This window comes from Sarcophilus harrisii, chromosome 3 (genome assembly GCF_902635505.1).
Source record: "Sarcophilus harrisii chromosome 3, mSarHar1.11, whole genome shotgun sequence".
Classification (NCBI taxonomy): domain Eukaryota; kingdom Metazoa; phylum Chordata; class Mammalia; order Dasyuromorphia; family Dasyuridae; genus Sarcophilus; species Sarcophilus harrisii.
This window is the reverse complement of record NC_045428.1, coordinates 293,864,582-293,884,761: the sequence shown is the minus strand read 5'-3', so window position 1 is coordinate 293,884,761 and position 20,180 is coordinate 293,864,582. Positions and strand designations below refer to the sequence as shown.

Genomic DNA, 20,180 nt, shown 5'->3' with positions numbered 1-20,180 from the left:
AGAGAGATGGCCTGGGAAAGAATTGAAGGGTGTGAAGGTCACATTGAGGATGAAGAACAGGGTTAGGGATTGCCAAGCGGATGGAGAAAGGGAATGATAATAGATTGTGATCAGATAAGAGAATTTCAGTGTTCAAGAACATAAAAGTGTTGCATTTATAGGTGGTTGCAAGATCAAGGGCATAACCATGTGTCTAAAAAGGGTGGAGGAATAGTGCATGGGAAGTGATTAAGCTGAAGAAAGGTGATACTTGGGTATTTGAAGGAGAATATATAAATATAGATATCTTGAAGTTCCCTAATTTGAAGGAAGAAGTTATAAGGAGGAGAGAAAAATTATGAACCAGGAGCTGAATTCATTAAGGAAAAAAGGGGCGTATTCTAGATATCTGTGGACAAACAGCTATCAAGATTTTAATTGGGTTGTAGCTATGGATTGAGTTAAATGACAAACTTCATAGCTCCCTGTTGACTCTAGAATCAAATGCTATTTAATCTTTATCTCATCCTTTAAAATTGTTTTGTATAAATTATATGGTGAAAATAATTATTGGTACAGTAGTATGTATGTCTCATATATAAGTAATAAAAATGTACATATTGACTTATGCATTCGCATAAGTATGCTGTATTTAAATATACTAGGGTGTGGAGTCAGGAAGACTCATCTTACTGAGTTCAAATATACATCTCAGACACTTATTAGTTGTGTATCCCTGAGCAAGTCACTTAACCCTGTCTGCCTCATTTTCCTCTTTAATAAAATGAGCTAGAGAAGGAAATGGTAAACCACTCCAACATCTTTGCCAAGAAAACTCCAAGTATGGTCACAAAGAATCAGACGACACTGAAAAACAATTGAACAATGATAAATTTAAATATGTAGCATATTCTGAAATGCTGTAATGATAGGAGTGCACGAGCAAAGCGTTTGGAGACTTTGTGGACTGGTGTATAGTACAGGATAACTCTAATAGAGCCTATTTACCGTTAAAGAAATTTTCTTTTTCTGGCAAAGCTCAAGGCAATTATAATTTGATGATATGATAAATATTTATTAAGTATAAAACTAAAAAATGAGGTATGTAAAATTTATGTTATAAATGGCCCCACTCTTTAAGGAATTTTGTTATCAATTAGAAAGCCCAGGAAAGGTTTCATAAAGGACTTGGGCTTTATAGGAAGTCAACAAATAAAGAGAAAAGCTGTTCCCAAGGATAAGGAATAACCTAAGCAAATGTGCCAAGTTGTAAGAGTGTTACTCATATTGAAAGGAAAGTGAGATCTATTTCCTTTGTAAAACTTTAACCAAATGGCTGCTTTCCTCTTTTACTTATTTTAAAATATATTAATAGTGTAGTTGTTTTTCTTTTTCTCTAAGCATTTATATTCAATTTTCTTATTATATCTGAACATCTCTTTTTACCTCACTTTTTAAAATGTTTAGATGAGTTGATCATAGAACTCTTACCCTATTCCTCTCCTGTCATAACTAAAATAGGGCAATTGGAATTTTGATTAAAGATTTTGAAAGGTAGAAGGTATGGATAGCATTTATACTCTTTCAACAAGTAGAAACAACAGATTTTAGTATGTAGTTAGCAAAAATAATTAGTAAAAATAAGAAATTGGCATGTGGTATACTTTCTCCTTCTGCTGCTATACATACAAAGGCACTTAGTCTTGCCTTACCTTATTCCCTTCCCTTCCCTTAACCACTTAGTGACCCAGATTTCTGTCTCTCCTCTAAACACCATTATGGGGACAGTATCCTAGGCTTGTTTTCTCTTTCCAACCTTTGCAAAGTCAGCTCTCTCTACCTAGCACCCACTTTTACTCTTGAATTTATCTTCAAAAGTTGATTTGAATATGCCTTTTATACTACTTGCCTCGGCATATTTTAAGGAGCACCAAAATTTCTATTTATTATTCTACCTCTCTGTCGTGTATTACAAGTTATTCACAGTAATCTCAAACAACTTTTAAATACATTTTTATGGTTTATTCTAATAAAACAATCACCTTTTTCCATACAGTGAATATCTTAATGGCTCTATTCTTGCAGCAAGAGACTTAAGCTGAGGGAATATATAAGATGATCCAGGATAGTACAGTATGAAAAAATGTGTTGGAATCAGGATGGACATGTGTTTTATGTGATCTTTTTATGAGCATAAAACTGAGTTTCAGCACCCTTATGTCTTATTATCTAGAAAACAACAACTGGCAACAGATTTCAACTGGAGGAGAATTGTAGGACACTATTTTCTGCAGTGGCAACACTTACATAGAAAAGAATATGGAAGGAAACAGCAAGAATTGAAAAAGGAAGAAACTCGGAAGAAAATGGATGAGTTGCTAAAGGCAGCATCCCTGGGGAAACTAAGTTCAAATGAATCTTGTGACATAAGAAATGGGGAAAAGCAGAAATCCCAAAATTCATCTATCAAAAAAGAAGAGGTATTTTTTTTTTGCTTATTCTATTTTTTTTATATTTAAATTTTGCCTTGATGTGACAGGTATGGTTACTCTAGGAAATCCTTTCAACACTTAACAAAAGATTCCGTATTGCGTTGTCTAGTTCTCTTAAAAATGAAAGCAGTCTTGTTTAAGATGTTAATTTGTTTAAGATATTTTAGTTCATGAAAACCTTGTTAAAGTGTTAATTTCTTAGATTTAATCATCTCCAAAAAACTGTGACCAAGAAGAGAAAATTTCATCAACAAAGGATAATGCTCTCAAAAAATAAGGCAAATGAAAATAAAAGGTTATCATATCCAAAACTGGTAATCAAAAAAACCATGATATTCTCTTAGATGAAAAATATAATACATACCAATGAGAATGTGGAATCTTTAGACGTTCTCTGATTATGTAATTATAGGAACTGGTTTACTAAGAACAGTTAAGTATACTAAGAATATTGTGCCTTGAAAATGTTCAAAATTATCAGTTGGATGGTGGGTGATTTTCTCTAATTAAGCCAGATTGCTTGGCCTTGTATTATTAAGAACAATCTGTACCATTATAGGTTTTTTTTTAATTTTTAGCTTTACAAATAAAAAAGTCACCATAATTCAAAAGAAATCTTGTGGCTGTACTCCGAGCTTTTACTCAGTCTTGCTGACTTAATAATATATTATTACCACAAAGTTTAAAAGAACCCTAAAACACAAACTCAGCTTGTTGCTAAATTATGTGAACAGGTGTCACCATTCCTAGGAATAGCTGTCCTCTGACATTTCTGAAATGAAAAGTTACATGCAAAGGTCTGAATCACATGGTAAACTTCCATATAGCACATCTTTTTACCTCATTTGGATCTTTAGAAAAGACTTCAAAATTATTTTTAAGCATGGTGCATGGCACTATTCTAGCAACAGAATGACTTAGAAACTCAATGTAAATCAGTTTATTGTCTCCTGCCCTCCCACTGCCACAGATGGTAGACACAAAAGCTGGTCAGACCTTGGACTATGTGGAATCAAAGGATTTGAGAAGGACAATTTTAATTACAAGATTGTTTTGGCAGTAGATAAGTTCACTAGGGAGATTTTCTTTCCTTCCTTTCCACCCTCTTCCTGGAACTAAATCTGAAAGCCTCAAGCTTTTGAATGGCATAATACATATAAAGATATTTGACATGTACAGAGCCCTGTGGAAGCATACTATTAAATACCATGGTTACATGATAGCTGTTCAGAGTTAGCCACTTCTGACTGATGATTGAAGAAAATGGGAAGGCAGAGTGATATAATGAAAAGAATTCTAGATTTGGAGTTAGAGAACCTGAGCTAAAATTTTGGTTTTGTCACTGGCTACCTGCATGTCTTTGAGCAAATCGCTCAACCTGTCTAAGCCTCATTTACTAAATCTGCCATCTTAAGTTGGCAGATCCCAGTGATCCCAAGCTTTAGAAACACATTTTATTCCAGAGGACCCCAGGCATGTCAGGCTACTTTATGGTAAACTTGTAATTTTTTAATAATTTCAATTGCCCCCATCCCCAGTTTTGGCATTACACTATTTATTACACTTTGATGATTCACTAATTCTTTAGAATCCCTTGCTCCATTAAACTTAAGTCTTTCCCAACCTATGAATCTTCTTTTTTTGTGTTCTTCCCACCAAATGATTTCTTTATTCTGTTCCAAGATTGCTGAGAATCAATAGGGAGGACTGCAAAAGGAAGGTGACTTCACCTGCTACAGCCTCATGTCACAGAACTTCATCTAGGTCCTTCCTACTACTCTTCAATCTTACTTTGCCTTTGTGACTTCTCATTCCTCACACTTTGCATCCCAAAATCCTTCTTTTCTCTTCTTCCATCCTGAGTCTCTCCTCCCCATCTCTCACACTTAGAGTAGACAACTTCACTGAGAAAAGTGAGATGACCACCTCCTCCAGTCCTCAGAACTTCTCAGTCATCACAGTCCTTTTTATCCTTTAGTCATAGAAAGAAAAAAAATTGGGGGAAGGGGGGAATTTGTATTAATCCTTTAAGCCCCTTCCTTCCCAACTTTATTTTCCACAAGTTATATCCATCCTCTCTTTCATGGATCTTCAGCATTTCTTTAAACACTGGCTGTGCTTACTAACATGTTTAGGGTTTCCCAAACTTACAAAAGTCTTCCTTTGACCCTTTTTAGCCTCATCAACCATTGTTCCATTTTTCTTCTCACAGCTAAACTTCTTGAAAAAAAAATTGTATCTGCTGAATATATCAACTTCTTCATCACTTACTTTTTCTGGCATCTTGCACCCCTCACTCTGTTGAAGCTGCTTTCACTGAAGACACCCTAATCACCAAGTTCAATGACCTTTTTTCAGTTCTCAAACACCTCAACCTCTTGGCAGCTTTTAAAACTGATGAATTTTGAAAGGCACCCTGATGAAGTGTTAAGAATGCTAAACTTAGATTCAAGAGAAATCTGCATTTGAATGCCAACTCCAGTACTTACTAGCTGTGTGACCCCAAGAAAGTCACTTCATCTCTGTAAACCTCAGTTCCCTTATCTGTAATAGAGGAGTATATTTTGTATTACAATACATTACGATATTATATATTGTAGTATCCTTTCTAGCTCACAGTGAGACTTAAATAAGATTATACATTTAAGGCCCTAGGCAGGTTAGGGGAGAGGAATTATGACTTGGAGAAGTGGCCACCTTCATATCCCATTTTTCTCCTGTCTGGTCTCTCCAGCCTTCTGTGGCAAAGGGAAAAGCGCCATTCCATTTTACCAGATACCCATTGTCAAGGTATGGGGAAAGGGTACCATTCTATCAAGTTTCCAACCTGGCTTCCTGCCCTGAGGCAGGAAGTTATCACTATTCCTTCTGTTCCAACTCTTGATTTCAATCCTCATAAATCTCTTCCCTTTCTCATTCCTTCCATCTTTTGCCTCTCACTAAGATCAGGATTGCTCCTAATGACATAGCCTTCCTGATTCTTTCCAGGACTAGATGCACTTTCACTCATTCTCCTCAGTTCATTGGTTGAGGTAAGAGAATTGGAATTTTCCTAGTTCCCCACTGCCACTTACAGTTTTTCCCCTTTATCACCATCACTCAGTAACCTTTCCTCCTTTGAAATTCATACAATTTACATCTATTACCCAATCAGAATCCTGGTAACTGTTGTCTTCAGAACTCTAAGACATTCCCCTTCCTTCTTGAAGAATTCAGTGCCTGGTTCACAATCTTTCTCTCCTCTCATACAAGGGGATTTCAGCATATATATTGATATATCTTCAAACAGCCAAACTTCCAAGTTCCTCAACCTGCTGATTTCCTCCAAGCTATTTCACCTCACCTCAAACAGCCAACAAGTTGACCATACTTTTGATTTTTCCATCACCCACAAATGCACCTCCTCTGTGTTTATGGGTTCTGCAGTTCCCTTATCTGATCCCAATCTATTAGCTTTTCTACCAAAGCTATGCCTTCTCATACTAAACTCAGCTTTTCTTCTGCACGGCAGAACCTCAAAACCTCCTTTTTTCCTCTGTTCCTCAAAACCTCAGTTCTCTCTCCTGCCATCATTCCTACACTAGCCACACATTCTTCCTTTCCCCATGGTGACACCTGGGTGAATAAGTTCAACACATCTTTTAAATCCCTTACCCCCTTATCATATCATCAATGTCTAGCCTCAGCCTTAATTACTCCCATTCACTGCCTTCACTCCCACACAGGTGCTGCTGAATGAAGAAAAAATCATGCAACTATTCTACCTGGGTCCATTACAAAAGTAATGTTACATAACATCAATTAGACCCACACTGTTGCTAGGAATTTCTGCTCCTCTGGTATTCTCTCACTATTCCATTAACCACAGTAGCTCTTACAAACCCTTCTATCCCGCCCAGAACATCCCACAGCTACTCTTCCCATACTCATTTGGGAACCTTTTCCCATATTTTAAATAGTTTTTTTTTAATTACATGGAAATACAATTTAAAACATTTTTAAATAAAATTTTGAGTTTCAAATTTTCTCTATCAATTCTCCTTCCTCTTTCATAAAATGGCAAATAATTTGATATAGATTATATATGTGTAATCATTTGAAACATATATCCAAATTAGTCATGTTATAAAAGAAAAAACCAAACAAAAAGAAAATCCACCAAAAAAAGTGAAAATAGTATGCTTTGATATACATTAATATTATCTGTTCTTTCTCTGAATATAGTGTTTTTCATCCTAAGTTTTTGTCTTGTCTTGGATCATTTTATTGCTATGAAGAGCTAAGTCAATCAGAGTTGATTATCTCACAATATTCTTGACTCATATTTTAGTGAAAAAATTAGGGCCACTCACCAAGAGCTCCCTTTTCTTCCCTTCTCTTCATCTCATATCATCACTCAGGTTCTTCTTGCCATTTTCTCCTTCACCTTTTTCTTACAAAATAAATGGTCTTTCTTTTTTCTGGAGTTAACCTTCCTACCTATACAAGTGATGCCATTCCAGAGCATCTTATCCAGATTTCCCTTTCTGTCATCCCTATTCTCTTATTTTCAGTCTTTCCTTGTATACTGGCAGCTTGTCTATTGCTCCCCAATCTTCAAAAAAAAAAATCTCTCAGTTGATCCACTGTTGTTCTATATCTCTCCTGAATGGTTAAAACTGAAAAGGCTGTCACCATAGATGCCTTCATTTTTTCTCTTCTCTCTTTTTAACTCTGCAATATAACTTCTGACTTCATTATTCAACTGAAACTTCACCTTCTTAAGTTGCCAATGGTCTCTTAATTATCAAATCTATTGGCCTTTTCTTAATCCTCATCCATCTTGACTTCTTTAAGCCATCTAATACTGTCACTCTCTTCTCCTTGGTCCTTTGTTTTATGACACCATTCTCTCTTGATTTTCCTCCTACCTATTTGACCACTTCTTCTTGTTCTCCTTTGCTAGCTTTTCATCCAAGGCGTGCCTATTAATCCTGGGCATTCAACAGGACCCTATCCTGGATCCTCTTTTCCCTTTATGCTATTTCACTTAATGATCTCATCAGCTCCCATGGATTTAATGATCATCTTTGTGCTGACGACTCTCACATCTACTTATCCATCCCTAAATCCTGTGCTGATCTCCACTCTCAGTCGTCAGCTACCTTTTGGACATTTCGAACTAACCAGTTTTAAATATCGTATGGACAACACGTCCAAAACAGAATTCATTAACTTTCCCCCCAAAATAACCTCACTTTCCAACTTCCCTGATACTGTCAAAAGCAGCACTATCTAGTACTCCAGGATTGCAACTTTGGTATCATCCTCAGCTCCTCACTCTCTTAATCCCTATACTCAATTGTTGCCAAGGTCCATTAATTTTACCTTTGCAGCTTCTCTCAAAAAAACCTTTTAATTCCTCTAATATCGTCACTACTCTGGTATAGACCCTCATCTCCTGTTTGTTGTTCTGTCTGGTTGTTCTGTCTGCCACAGATCTCTCCCTACACCAGTCTGTTTTCCATTCTTGCCACTTTCTCCTTCTTCACCTTTGTCTCACAAAATGAATGGTCCCTCTCTTGGCTGAAGTTAACCTTTTGTACCTGACCAAGCAATCCCATTCCATAGCATTTTATCTAGATTTCCCCGTCATCCCTATTCTCTTATCTTCAGTCTCTCCCTGTTTATTGGCTGCTTCCCTACTGCCTATACACATTGGTCTCGATTGCTCTCCCTTCCATTTCCACAGCTATTCCCCTGATACAGTTCCTTGTTACCAACCACCAATACTATAACTACCTCCTAACATCTTCTGCCTTCATTTTTTCCCCTTCCCCTCTAATCTGTCTTTCAGGCTGCTGTCAGGATAAATTTTATTAAACATAGTTCTTGTCACTTTTCAACTCAAAATTTTTCGGTGCCTTCCTATCAAGGATCCCTGGTCAAAGTTTACAATCATTTGTCTGATATTCAATGTCCTGGCCAATCAGGCACCACCCAGAATTGATTCTTTTGCTCTATTCCATATATTCTCTTCCCCAACCTAACTGAAGTACTCTCAGCCACCAAAGACACCATTCACTCTCTTGCCTCCATGCCTTCCATCACATTGCTCTCAACGCCTGCAGTAATTATTTTCCATCTTTTAAAGTATTAATTCAAATGCCATCATCTCTGAAGGCTTCCATTCTTCCCCCGGGTTGATAATAGCCTTCTCCTGTAACCCAACATAATTCTATAATTCCCTAATGCACTTGTGTTGTACAGGTATTATGTCATAATAGTATTCTGTATTTTTATCTTATTTCCCTAGACTACAAAATCCTTAAAGAGTAGGGATGGTGTTTTAGCTAAGCTTTTTAAATTCTGCAGTGTACACAAGGGTTTTTTTTTTAAGCAAATATCTGTTGAATGAATAAATTTTAGAACCAAAAAGCAAAGTGATATTTGATTTGCTAAGATATTATTTAGCTTTAAGATATTTTAAAGGAAAAAATATTAGATGACCAATTTACTACCAAAGATCAGTAACCATACTTGGCATAATGTGCATAATAAAAGTCCTTGGACTTCGTATCTGGAGTTAATCTCATTCTTTTGTGTCCCATGCTAAAACAAATAATTTCAAGTGTTGGTTTTGATTGAAAGCATCCTTTTTCACATGTGAAGATGACACTACAACTGACCTGGGGACATACTTTCAATGATCTATCTATATTTTCCTGTATCCCTTTTGTAATTGTTATCTTAACAATGGCCTGCACAGGATTAGGGATATAGAGAAAGTTGACCGGGGTCAGGGGGGTCAGTGGAGTCAGTGGTACCCCGTGGCATATAGTGGAATGGAGTTAAAGGCAAATGCTCAAAGCCCCACTAGCCTAAATGTATTATCTCCTTTGCATCCAGTGAATTGTAATGAACTTTTCCCTTTCAGATGCCAGGAGTGGCCTTTTCCCAGGAGAAGCCTTCGGGGAGTGATGGTTACATAGCCAGTCCTCCTTTATGCAAAAACCCCAAGTCTGTCTTCCAAGTCCCTCCGAACTCACCAGAGCTTTCTCAGGCCAAGAACCCAAGTTGTGAGTCCTTGCATCAGATTTGTAGCAGTCAGCCAATCAGGACTGCCAACCAGAAACCCATGTCCCCTTACATGAACCACTTCCACAACCGCCACATTTTCCAGAAACAAGTGATTGAAGAACAAAAGAAGAAACTCCAGGAACAACAGAAAATAATCCTTGAGCTGCAAGAAAACCAGAGACTAAGGGAGGCAAGAGACGAGGCGAAGTGGGCTACGGCAGTGACGGCAGCTCTCACCCGGCTGAAGTCAAACCCCAGAGAGGAGAAGTCCAAGAAGGGGCGCCAGATGATGTCAATGTATGTCAGGTCATTAGAGCACCACCGAACTGGGCTGGAGACTGGTTTCACTTTGTGATATTTCTGTCTGGGAAATCTCCTTTGTCTTCAGTCTTTCAGAAGAAATAGATGCCCTTGTCTTTTCACAAAACCTCCAAATTCACAATTCCTTCTCTGCCTTTTTTTTTCTTGCATCTTTCTGTCGCTCCTTTCTGCTTAGACCAGCATCCACTTTGAGAAGTCCAGTTAGACTAAGTAACAGAAGGGTATATCGAGGCACAGGTATAGTTGGAGACAGGTATGTCTCCAAGATGAATCTGTACCCCAGTTAGCTTCTCTGACATACTTTCTTATAATGAATTTGCCCAGTTAATATACTGTGAAAGAGAAAAATCACAATCTGCTCTAATTGTTTCTTTTTAGAGACTGAAAAAAAAAAAGTAGAGCAGAATGTATTCTTTTTTGGGGGTAGGGGGGAGGTTAAGTGACTTACCCAGGATTACACAATGAGTTTCTGAGGTGAGATTTGAAATTTTATCAGGGCCAGATTTCTGTCCACTGCACCTGCTAGCTGTCTCCAGAATGTATTCTAAATGGCATAATCCCCGAACCCCAGCCTGTGGACTGAGATCCAGAATAACTCATTTACAATAACTATAGAAACTTCTCATCCTGTTGAAGTATACAGTGACTCCATAAAATCACTTTAATAACCATTAAAAACTTTATTTGGGCTTGTAGTTATACATGGAACATTTAGGAAATGGTCATGACCAGAGCATTAAAATGGGGTCATCAGCATCAATATCCCTCATTACACCAGTTTATAGAATGGACCTCATAATAATTTCATTACTTTTTGGAGTAAAGATTAACTAAAGTTTACCTAATGCTTTGGGATCATCTGCCAAAGAATTCTTGGAGGCCTAATGACTAAATCTTGATTATTTTTTTTTTTTTACAGCTCATCTGGTCCATCCTCTGTGATTAACAGCCCTAAGATTGATTCTCAAAGTTCCCCTTATGCATCCAAAAAGAAGTCAAAGCAATTGGTAACACCACACCCTATTTTAAAAGGCAGGAGTCTTTTTTCTACATAGAATATGTTAACTAAGACTTTTAGGACCTTTTTGGCTTTTTTAGCTAAAGGAGAGTTGACTTTATTTCCATTGTTGTAATTATTGTGATATATTGCTCTCTTAACTTTGCTCCATATTACTTCACACAAGTCTTCCTATGTGTCACTAAATTCTTTGTATTCATGCTGTGTTCACATTAACTGTTCTCTTGACTGTTTCCTAAATACCACCTTAGAAGAGTCTTGAGGCAAAAATATAAGATTTCAAGAGAGATTATAGTAGATTGGAAGGGATATTCACTGCTTTTGGAGTCAGAGGTCCTTAGTATGCATCCTACCTTTGCTCCTTTACTTCCTGTGTTACCTTGAGCAAGTATCTTAACCTGTCTTGCCTCTGTTTCTTCATCTCTAAAATGATAAGATTAAACTATAGAGAGTCTCTTAGGTTTCTTCCAGCTCTAGATCTATGAGAATTTTAACTTAATTTGGTTCTCTTGTCCCCTTTCACCACACCAAAGGCCTTGAAGATCTTAAACACGCTTCTCCATGGAAAGGGCCAGAAATTAGGATACTTAAGATGGAAAAAGACAGCTCTATAGATAACACAAAGCTGAGAATTGTATCATAGAAGAACTGCTCTGTTTGTAATCAAAACACCTAGATTTGATGGATCTTACCTCCTTCACTTATTAGCTGTGTGATTCTCCACAAGTCACATAATTTTCCCCTAGAGTTCAAGAATGTGTAGAATCTCATCACACTGGTTCTGGTAATCCTTGATTCTCCTGCAGAAATCACGTAGTATTTAGCTAAGACCATACTGCTAAACTATTTAGCAGAAACCACTACTAAATTTGATATATATCAATTTTTGGCCAAAACCCTATTTTTATAACAAGTTTATGGCTCTGCAAAAATGGTACATTTATACAGATGAGAATAACCTTAGAACTTGCACAAATTAAAAAGTGGGCAAGATTAGCACTACACCAGAATCAACCTATCAATCAAGTTATTATAGTTATCAAAATTAGGGTCTTATAGGATTTTGTGTTCCATAAAATTCTGAGGCTTCCAATGGGCTTTCTGCAATTATGTAGTCATCAGACTACTGATTTTTAAACATTGCTATAGAATTAAAACCATGACAGGAGTGGTGGGCAGTCTTTCCATTGCCACTGTCTTCCCATTTTACTTTTGAGTAATTAAGAAGCATCTGATTGAGCACTTTGGGAGTACAAAAACTCTAATATGGATTTTTTTTGAAGTATTGTTTCTAGAGTTCATATCTATTTTTAGTATTTTTGGACCAGAGAAGCTTTTTAAGAGTAGCCCTCTATTTTTAATTCAAGATAGAAGGGAAAAGAGAACCATTATTAGAGACATAATGCTTCTTAATGGTTCACTTTTGTCATGTCATGTATTTGCTTACTCAAAAAAAATTATTTAACTCAGACTGCAGCAGTATACTTATTCCTCCTTTAGAAAAATAGGTGCTCACTTGACACTTATTTTCCCCCACTATATCAGTGTGGTATTGACCTGTAAATCTTCCCACCATATAGAAAAGATTTAAATTTTTGATCATCCTTAAGGGCAGAACCAGAAATGCTCTGTGTTCCAGGTGAGGGTTTTTTTATTTTTTATTTTTTGTTTTTTGCTTATTTTTAACTGGTACTGGGATTTATTCCACCAAACTTATGGCAGAACCTCATTTCTAATACTCATTTGTTGGTGGCATGGCCAAAAAAAACTGAAATCTGCTGTCAACTGGCAGAGGTGAAAAGTATCTGGAAACCCACCCCCCTCACACCATGAAAGCCTAATTGATGACAGATTTCTGTTAGCAAAGCATCTTACACATTTTACTTTTTGGCTAGATATTTAGTAGACTGGCAAGAAGATGAGACCAACAGTCAACATTTTTCAGATGCCAGTTTTCTAAATGTCTGGTACAATTCCATCCCCTGTACCCATCTGGGTAATCTGAAACGTAAAGTTGGATTAAAATATATTTATCATGACCCTAAAGTTCTCTCCTCTCCTTTCCTTCTCTCTCTCTCTTACAATCCCTCTCTTTCTCTCTCCTCACATACATATATAAACACATGTTTTAGTATCATAGCACTAGATGATGAGTTCTAGTAATCCTTTGTCTTCCCAGAAATCACTGATAAATTAGATATATCATTTTTTGCTATGCATACATGGACACAGTCACTACAACTATGTACATATTGAAAAGAACAGTTAGCAAACTCTAGTTGGGTATTTGAGGGATGAAGGTGGGGTATAGACTTCTAGTTGTTTCTATGTACTATAGTCATTTTGTTTAATTGAATCTATTTCTCAATCATAGGTATTTCCACATCTAGTGAAAATTATCCAGTATGAGAAAAAAGCCAGTAAAAATCAAAAGTACTTGTGAAAACACAGATTTTATTTTATGCAGGACCTATAATCAAATCGCAGACTTTTACTTTAACCATTAATGAAGTTTAAACAGGAAAACAATACATTTTTCTAACTGTTCTTACCTAGCACAAATGTCTACAGAAATGTATACAATGTGTGTTCGTAATACATATACACATATATTATATATTATATATTTTATATAATTATGTATTACATATATCTTACATGATAAATATATAATGCATATATTATATATGAATATATTTATACTCAATATTTAATAAATTTCCAAGAGAGAAACATCTCTTATACCATAAAGTGCAGGCCTTTCTTTTATATTATCCTTCTGGTATGAAGTACTGAATTTCCTTGTTACTATTTTCCAGCCATGGAGGAGAGAGCTCTTCAGAGGAGTGAACGTAAGAAAATCTTAGCAGAGATCAAGAAAAAACAAGAAGAGGAGAAATTGGTAATAAAAATGGAAGTTTACTTGAGACCAGAAATGGAGTTTGTGGGGTGTTGCAGTTTTTTTTAATTAAAAACGGCTTTGCTTATCAAGCTTTTTGGGACAATGATATTTAGGCTACCTATGGAAATAAAACCTTGCTTAGACAAGGTAACAACATACTGGCCAAATGGAAAATATTATTAATTTCATTAATAATAAAATATACTTTGGGTAGGAGGAAACTACTAAAAGAATTTTTAGGAAATTTGAGGAATGTAATTTATAAGATTGCATTAGTTAGCATATTCCAGCTAAGAACCCCTGATATTAGGGATTTCTTTTACTACAATCCTAGTATAAGGGTGATTACCAGACATATCTTGGTGCTGTGAGTCAAGGGACGCCTGTAATAAGAAAACCTATGTATGTGCCAAGAAAAAAAGAACTACAATTACAGACAAGTTTCTTGGTAAAATGAAATGATAATGATAGGCTGACAAATTTAGAGTAAGTAATAACTACACATCATTGAAAACCACAGCCTCCAAAAAATTAAGGTTGTCAGTCACTGACAATGGACAGGGGGCATGGCGGGCATGAAGAGATTGCAGCCCATCATGAAGAATTGTGGAAATAAAGATGTCTAAAAGATGTCATCAGAGGAATAAGTAACCAAAAAGGAACATCTTACTGAGAGTCACAGTTCCAACGGAGGGAAATCCTGAATGTATAATTGACCTCTGTGCAGTGCTAATGATCTCTGGCTTCCAACCACTAGATTTATGTTGGAGGAATTGCCATATGGATGACACAATGATTCTGGTTAAATAAAGGAAAACAGTTTTTATACAGCACCTAAGTCAGATTCTGAAAGTCACAGGGAGAAAGCAATTTAGTTTATGACTAAAAATTGTCCATCCATGTTCATTTTCACATATCAAGAACATAAACTGACTCTTTCTGAAAGAAATCCACTTTCACCCCCATCATGACATTAAATATATCACTTTTTTGCTCCTTTTGTATTAAGTAGGTCTCTCAGGTCTCTTTTTGTTTTAATTCTATATTATTATATATATATTATATTATATATATTATTATAATTTTATAAATAGGGGCTTCTCTCAGAGACAGTAGATATCTTCGTGTGGAAGAAGCAGTCTAATTTTTTCCAGTCTAATAAATCCAGTTTCATTGCAAAGGTCACAGGTGAAAAATTGGGGAATCTGGGTTCTTCTATAGATTTTCTTTTTAAATAGGCTCAGTTGAAGGCTCAAGAGGAAGCACGTCAGAGAAAAGAAGCAGAAGAAAAAGAGCTCCAAATTGAAAAGAAGCGAGAAGAAAAGAGACTGAAAAAAATGGTAAGTATAACATACCTATTAAGCAGTAAATATTTATTGAGTACAGTGCCTTTAAATAACCAATGTTATATATAAGTAATGAGGAACTTCAATGAGGAACTTCAAAGAAGAACAGGAATAAAAGATGTCATTAAGGAAAGATATAATAGGAAGAGAAGAGGGCTGGTTCTATGGCAAGGGTGAAGGGTAAGTGGTGAACAGCCAGCCAGAGTATTTCATTGCTGTTCTCATAATGTTAGGAGGAAACAAAGGATCATTCAGGAAAAGTGCATAAAGAAATATATAACCAAAAAAAAAGAGTTGATCAAGTAACAAGAGTGAAGGCATAAACCATAGAGAGTTTACAAGCTTCATTGATTTCCACACAATTTCCAAAAATGTAGGAGAAGGCTTCCCGCATCCTGGGTGGAACACCTGCAGCAGATTTAGGGGAAACTTGGACAAGAGTAGAATAGGATAAGCAGGAAAAGATGTATTCCCATTTGAGTCAATGGAGTCTCAACAGCATCAGTGAAATCAGCAAGCCATTGAAGTATTGAGAGTACTATTTACTCACTTATGGTTGGTTGGTTATCCTTGTTTTTGAAGAACAGCAAAGTGACATAACTATGTTAGTCACATCTCAGTGTGTCTGACTGTGGCTGGCCAGCTTACACGAGCTCAGAGTGCTCTGCCATAGGTCAGGCACAAGTAGTCCAGGATTCTTTAAATTTGTGCATCCCATGTTTCTTTTGAGCTATTTTAGAGCACAGCACCTTCTCTGCTGAGGGCACGCCATATTGGCCGGTCCTGTGTCACCGTCTCCCATGTCATGCAATCAGTTCTAAAGTTCTTCAGAGAGACCTTGAGAGGATCCTTGTATTACTTCTTCTGACCGCCATGTGAACACTTGCCTTGGGCGAATGCTCCATAAAATAGTCTTTTAAGCAAGCATACATTTGGCATTTGAACAACTTGACCAGCCCATCAGAGTTGAAAAAAATGCATTTCTAGCTTTTGTGTGTGTGTGTGTGTGTGTGTGTGTGTGTGTGTGTGTGTGTGTTAAACCCCCCAGCACCATATAAACTGCTTGAGAACAGAGACTTTTCATTTTTGTCTTTGCATTTGCAGTGCCTAGCAACAATGCCCTGGAACATAGTAGCATCTTAATAAATTGCTGAATTAAACTGGATTGGGAAGTCCATATTATTATTCTTATAGAGAAGTGTGAGTTCTGTAGAGTTTTTTTTTTTTTTTATCAGATTTGTAGCTGTTATATTTCCTGCAAATCTTTTTATCAAAACCTGGGTTTTTAAAATTTAAATTTAGCCTTTTGTCTAGCACTTTTTAGTAGTACAGAAATCACTTTAAATAAAACCAACCCAAATTTAACTTTTTTCCTCTCATTTTATTTTTTCTCAATTACACATAAAATATATTTTTAATATTTGTTTTAAACAATGTTGAGTTCCAAATTCTCTCTTTCTCTCTCTTCCTCTTCTCTCCCCTCTTTGAAAAGACAAGCAATTTGAGATAGATTATATTTTTGAAGTCTGCAAAATATATTTTGATATTAGTCAAAATATTAGAAAAATAAAGAAAATGAAAAAACTATGCTTCAATCTGCGTTCAGACTCTGTCAGTTTTTTTCCCTCTGGAGATGAATAGCATTTTTCATTAGAAGTCCTTTAGAATTATTTTGGATCATTGTATGTTCATAGTAGCTAAGTTATCCATATTTGATCACATGCAATACTGCATCATACAATTTTTGTGTACAATATTCTCCTGGTTCTGCTCATTTCATTTTGTATCATATAAGCCTTCCCAGATTTTTCTGAAACAATCCTGCTCATCATTTCTTATAGCACAATAGTATTTCATTACGATTATATACCACAACTTGTTCAGTCATTCTCCAATTGATGGATCCCATTTGCCATCATATAAATACTACTATTAATATTTTTGTACATAAATGTCCTATTCACTTTTCTTATATGTCTTTGTGATACAGACCTAGTAATGATATTGCTTGACCAATAGGTATTAACAATTTTAAAGCCCTTTGAGCATAGTTCCAAATTGTTCTCTAGAATGGTTAGATCAGTTCACAGCTCCACCAATTTTTCCACATTCCCTCCTCCATTTGTCATTTTCCTTTTCTGTCATATTGGACAATCTGATAAATATGAGGTAGTAACTCAGAGTTGTTTTAATTTGCACAGCTCTAATCAATAGTTAGAGCATTTTTTAATATGATAGCTTTGATTGCTTCTTCTGAAAATGGCCTGTTCATATCCTTTGACCATTTATCATTTGGGAAATGATTCATATTCTTATAAATTTGACTCAGTTCTCTATATATTTGAGAAATGAGACCTTTATTAAAAAAATTGCTGTAAAAACTTTTTTCCCATTTTCCTATTTTTAACTTTTTTTTTTCCAGTCTTGGTTACATTGCTTTTGTTTGTACAAAATCTTTCTAATTTAATGTAATCTGAATTAGCTATTTTACATCCTGTAATGTGCTCTGTACTTTAATTATAAATTCTTCCCATATCCAAAGATCTAACAGGTTAAATTTTCTGTTCTCCCCTAATTTGCTTATGATTTGCTTTATGTCTAAATTATATATCCATTTTAACCTTGTATTGGTATATGATGTGAGGTGTTGGTCTACACCTGGTTTCTGTCAAATTATTTTCCAGTTTCACAGCAATTTTTGTCAAATATTAAGTTCCTCTCCCCAAATCTTGGATCTTTGGGTTTATCAAACACTAGATGACTATTTATTACTTTGTATTGTGTATCTAATCTACTTTATTGAGCCACCACTCATTTCTTTGCTATTACTAGATTGTTTTCATTATTACTTCTTTTCAGTAGTTTAAGATTTGGTACTGCTAAGCCACCTTCCTTCACTTTTTTTTTTCCATTGTTCCCTCTGATAGTTTTTACCTGTTGTTCTTCCAGATAAATTTTGTCATTATTTTTCATATTTCTCTGAATAAATAAATTATTCACTGAATAAATTAATTTAGGTAGAATTAACATTTTTATTATATTGGGTCAGCCTACCCATGAGCAATTAAATGATTCTTCAGTTATTTAGATTTGACTTTATTTCTATAAAAAGTATTTTTAGTTGTGTTTATATAGTTCCTGGATTTTTTTCTTGGCAGGTAGACTCCCAAGTATTTTATATTGTTTATAGTTATTTTAAATGGAATTCTCTTTATATCTTTTCCTGTTGGACTTTGGGGGGGGGGGTAATATGTAGAGAAATGCTAATGATTTTTGTGGGTTAATTTTATATCCTACAATTTTTGCTGAATCATCTTTAACTTTATAATGATATGTCTTTGAATACTTTGCTACTGATAACACTTTTTCACTTACATGCATGGGTTGTAAAGAAACTTTCTTTGCTTAATGGATGATTGATAGATAAAGTATTTGCAAAGCAAATGGGTTTAATCACATTGATCCTAGCCCAGTACTTATGTTTTTCAAAACACCACTGTAGTAGAACCAAATTTTGTGCCCCAAATTATTTTTGACTGGCCCCCACCAAAAAACAAAACAAACAAACAAACAAAAAAAACAGTGAGATCTGTCAAAGAGAAATATGCAAAAAAAGTTTTCATTTGCTTATAATGCTTACTTGACAATTGAGACTAGAGAAAACTCCATATAGCTTTTTGCCCAAACCAACTTATGTTCTGTGAGTATTCCTTAGATCTATGACCTTAGTACAAAAAACCTCTTTACCTTCCTATCCTGGCATAACACTGCTTTGACTGGAATCCATGAAGTTCATTTTGGCAGAGCAATATCAGTTGTAATTTGGGAGACATCAAATGAACAAATTCAGATTCTGGTGCCTTAATGGAGGAGGAGAAATTTTTTTTTCTATTACCTTTAGTGCCTTTTAGAATTAAATGAATATTATAAAGTGAAGGAAAAAGCCTCAAAATGCTTCTGTAATCAGTGTCCTAATTACCATCTGCCCAGGTGAAAATCATTGTCCCTGGCTACTTTTCCAGTTCTGGGCTGGATATTCTTTCTCTTGTGATGTCCCCAGGAGGAGGCATCATCATACTCCTTACTCCACTTGGCCATCTCTAGATCTTACGTTGAGAGCTTTTTGACACTCAGTAACTTCTCCCTTATGGTTCATTCTATCCTTCTGTGTAATGACCTGATTTATTAATCCTGTTGCAGCAATTTATTTGCCTTCATGACACTTTTCTTTTTCAATGAGTTCAATCCCTTTGGTCACAGTCTTCCTCTCCACAATACATCCCCTGAAACATCCTGACCTTTTATTTCTATGGACTACATCTGGGGTGTTTCAGGATTCTGCCAATTTTAACAATTTTCAGTGTGAGCAGTTACACTCAGAAATAGCAAACAACAAATCGGGGCTTGGTTTATTGTTTTGTTGATTGTCTAATGTTAATAATTGCAGATTACACTATGTTGGGCACACTTTTTTTGGGGGGGGAAGGGACAATTGTTAAACATTTACGGGCACTTTTCTGCCTATAGCTTACTTTTGAACTCACCATTAGCCATAATCGATACTTCTATAATTTTAAACTATTAAAAAAAATCCCTTCTATTCTATTCTCTTATGCTTCTGTCTTTGTCTCTGCCTTATTTCTTCTCATTGTGGGCTCTAGTCCTTCCTTTCCTGACTATTCTTTCATTCTATCACCTCTGCTTTGGTCTAACTTTCTTGTCTCATTTTCTCTCAAGAAGCAAAATAAGATGGACATTTTTTCTTAACCTTTAGCTAATCAGAAATTTTAATTGACCCTCAGATAACCATAAAACTTAATCAGAACATCCTATTCCCAAGCAATCCAGCTAAGTTAAGTTTGGGACTAAAATGCTTCCAACTTTTCTGTCACGTACTATATAAATAAATAAATATACAGCATTGTTACAGCTGCTAACCTTTTCTCATGGGATCCTAGTCAACAGCTTGTGCCAGATGGACAGGTTAAAAGCCTCAAGCCATAATTAATTCAATTCTGCGACTTAAAATTCACATCAGTGGTGATTCTTTTGGATATATATTA

General features: G+C 35.6%; 1 protein-coding gene across 1 annotated transcript in view; it reads left to right on the top strand.

The window, feature by feature from the left end:
• CCDC191 (coiled-coil domain containing 191) overlaps positions 1-20,180 on the top strand; it is a 96,388-nt gene that overhangs the window by 56,816 nt on the left and 19,392 nt on the right. The window contains exons 9-13 of the mRNA XM_031959684.1: positions 2,213-2,459; positions 9,388-9,827; positions 10,771-10,883; positions 13,689-13,771; positions 15,010-15,111. Of these exons, the coding sequence (XP_031815544.1) occupies positions 2,213-2,459; positions 9,388-9,827; positions 10,771-10,883; positions 13,689-13,771; positions 15,010-15,111 (985 nt within the window). The remainder of the gene's footprint in view (positions 1-2,212; positions 2,460-9,387; positions 9,828-10,770; positions 10,884-13,688; positions 13,772-15,009; positions 15,112-20,180) is intronic.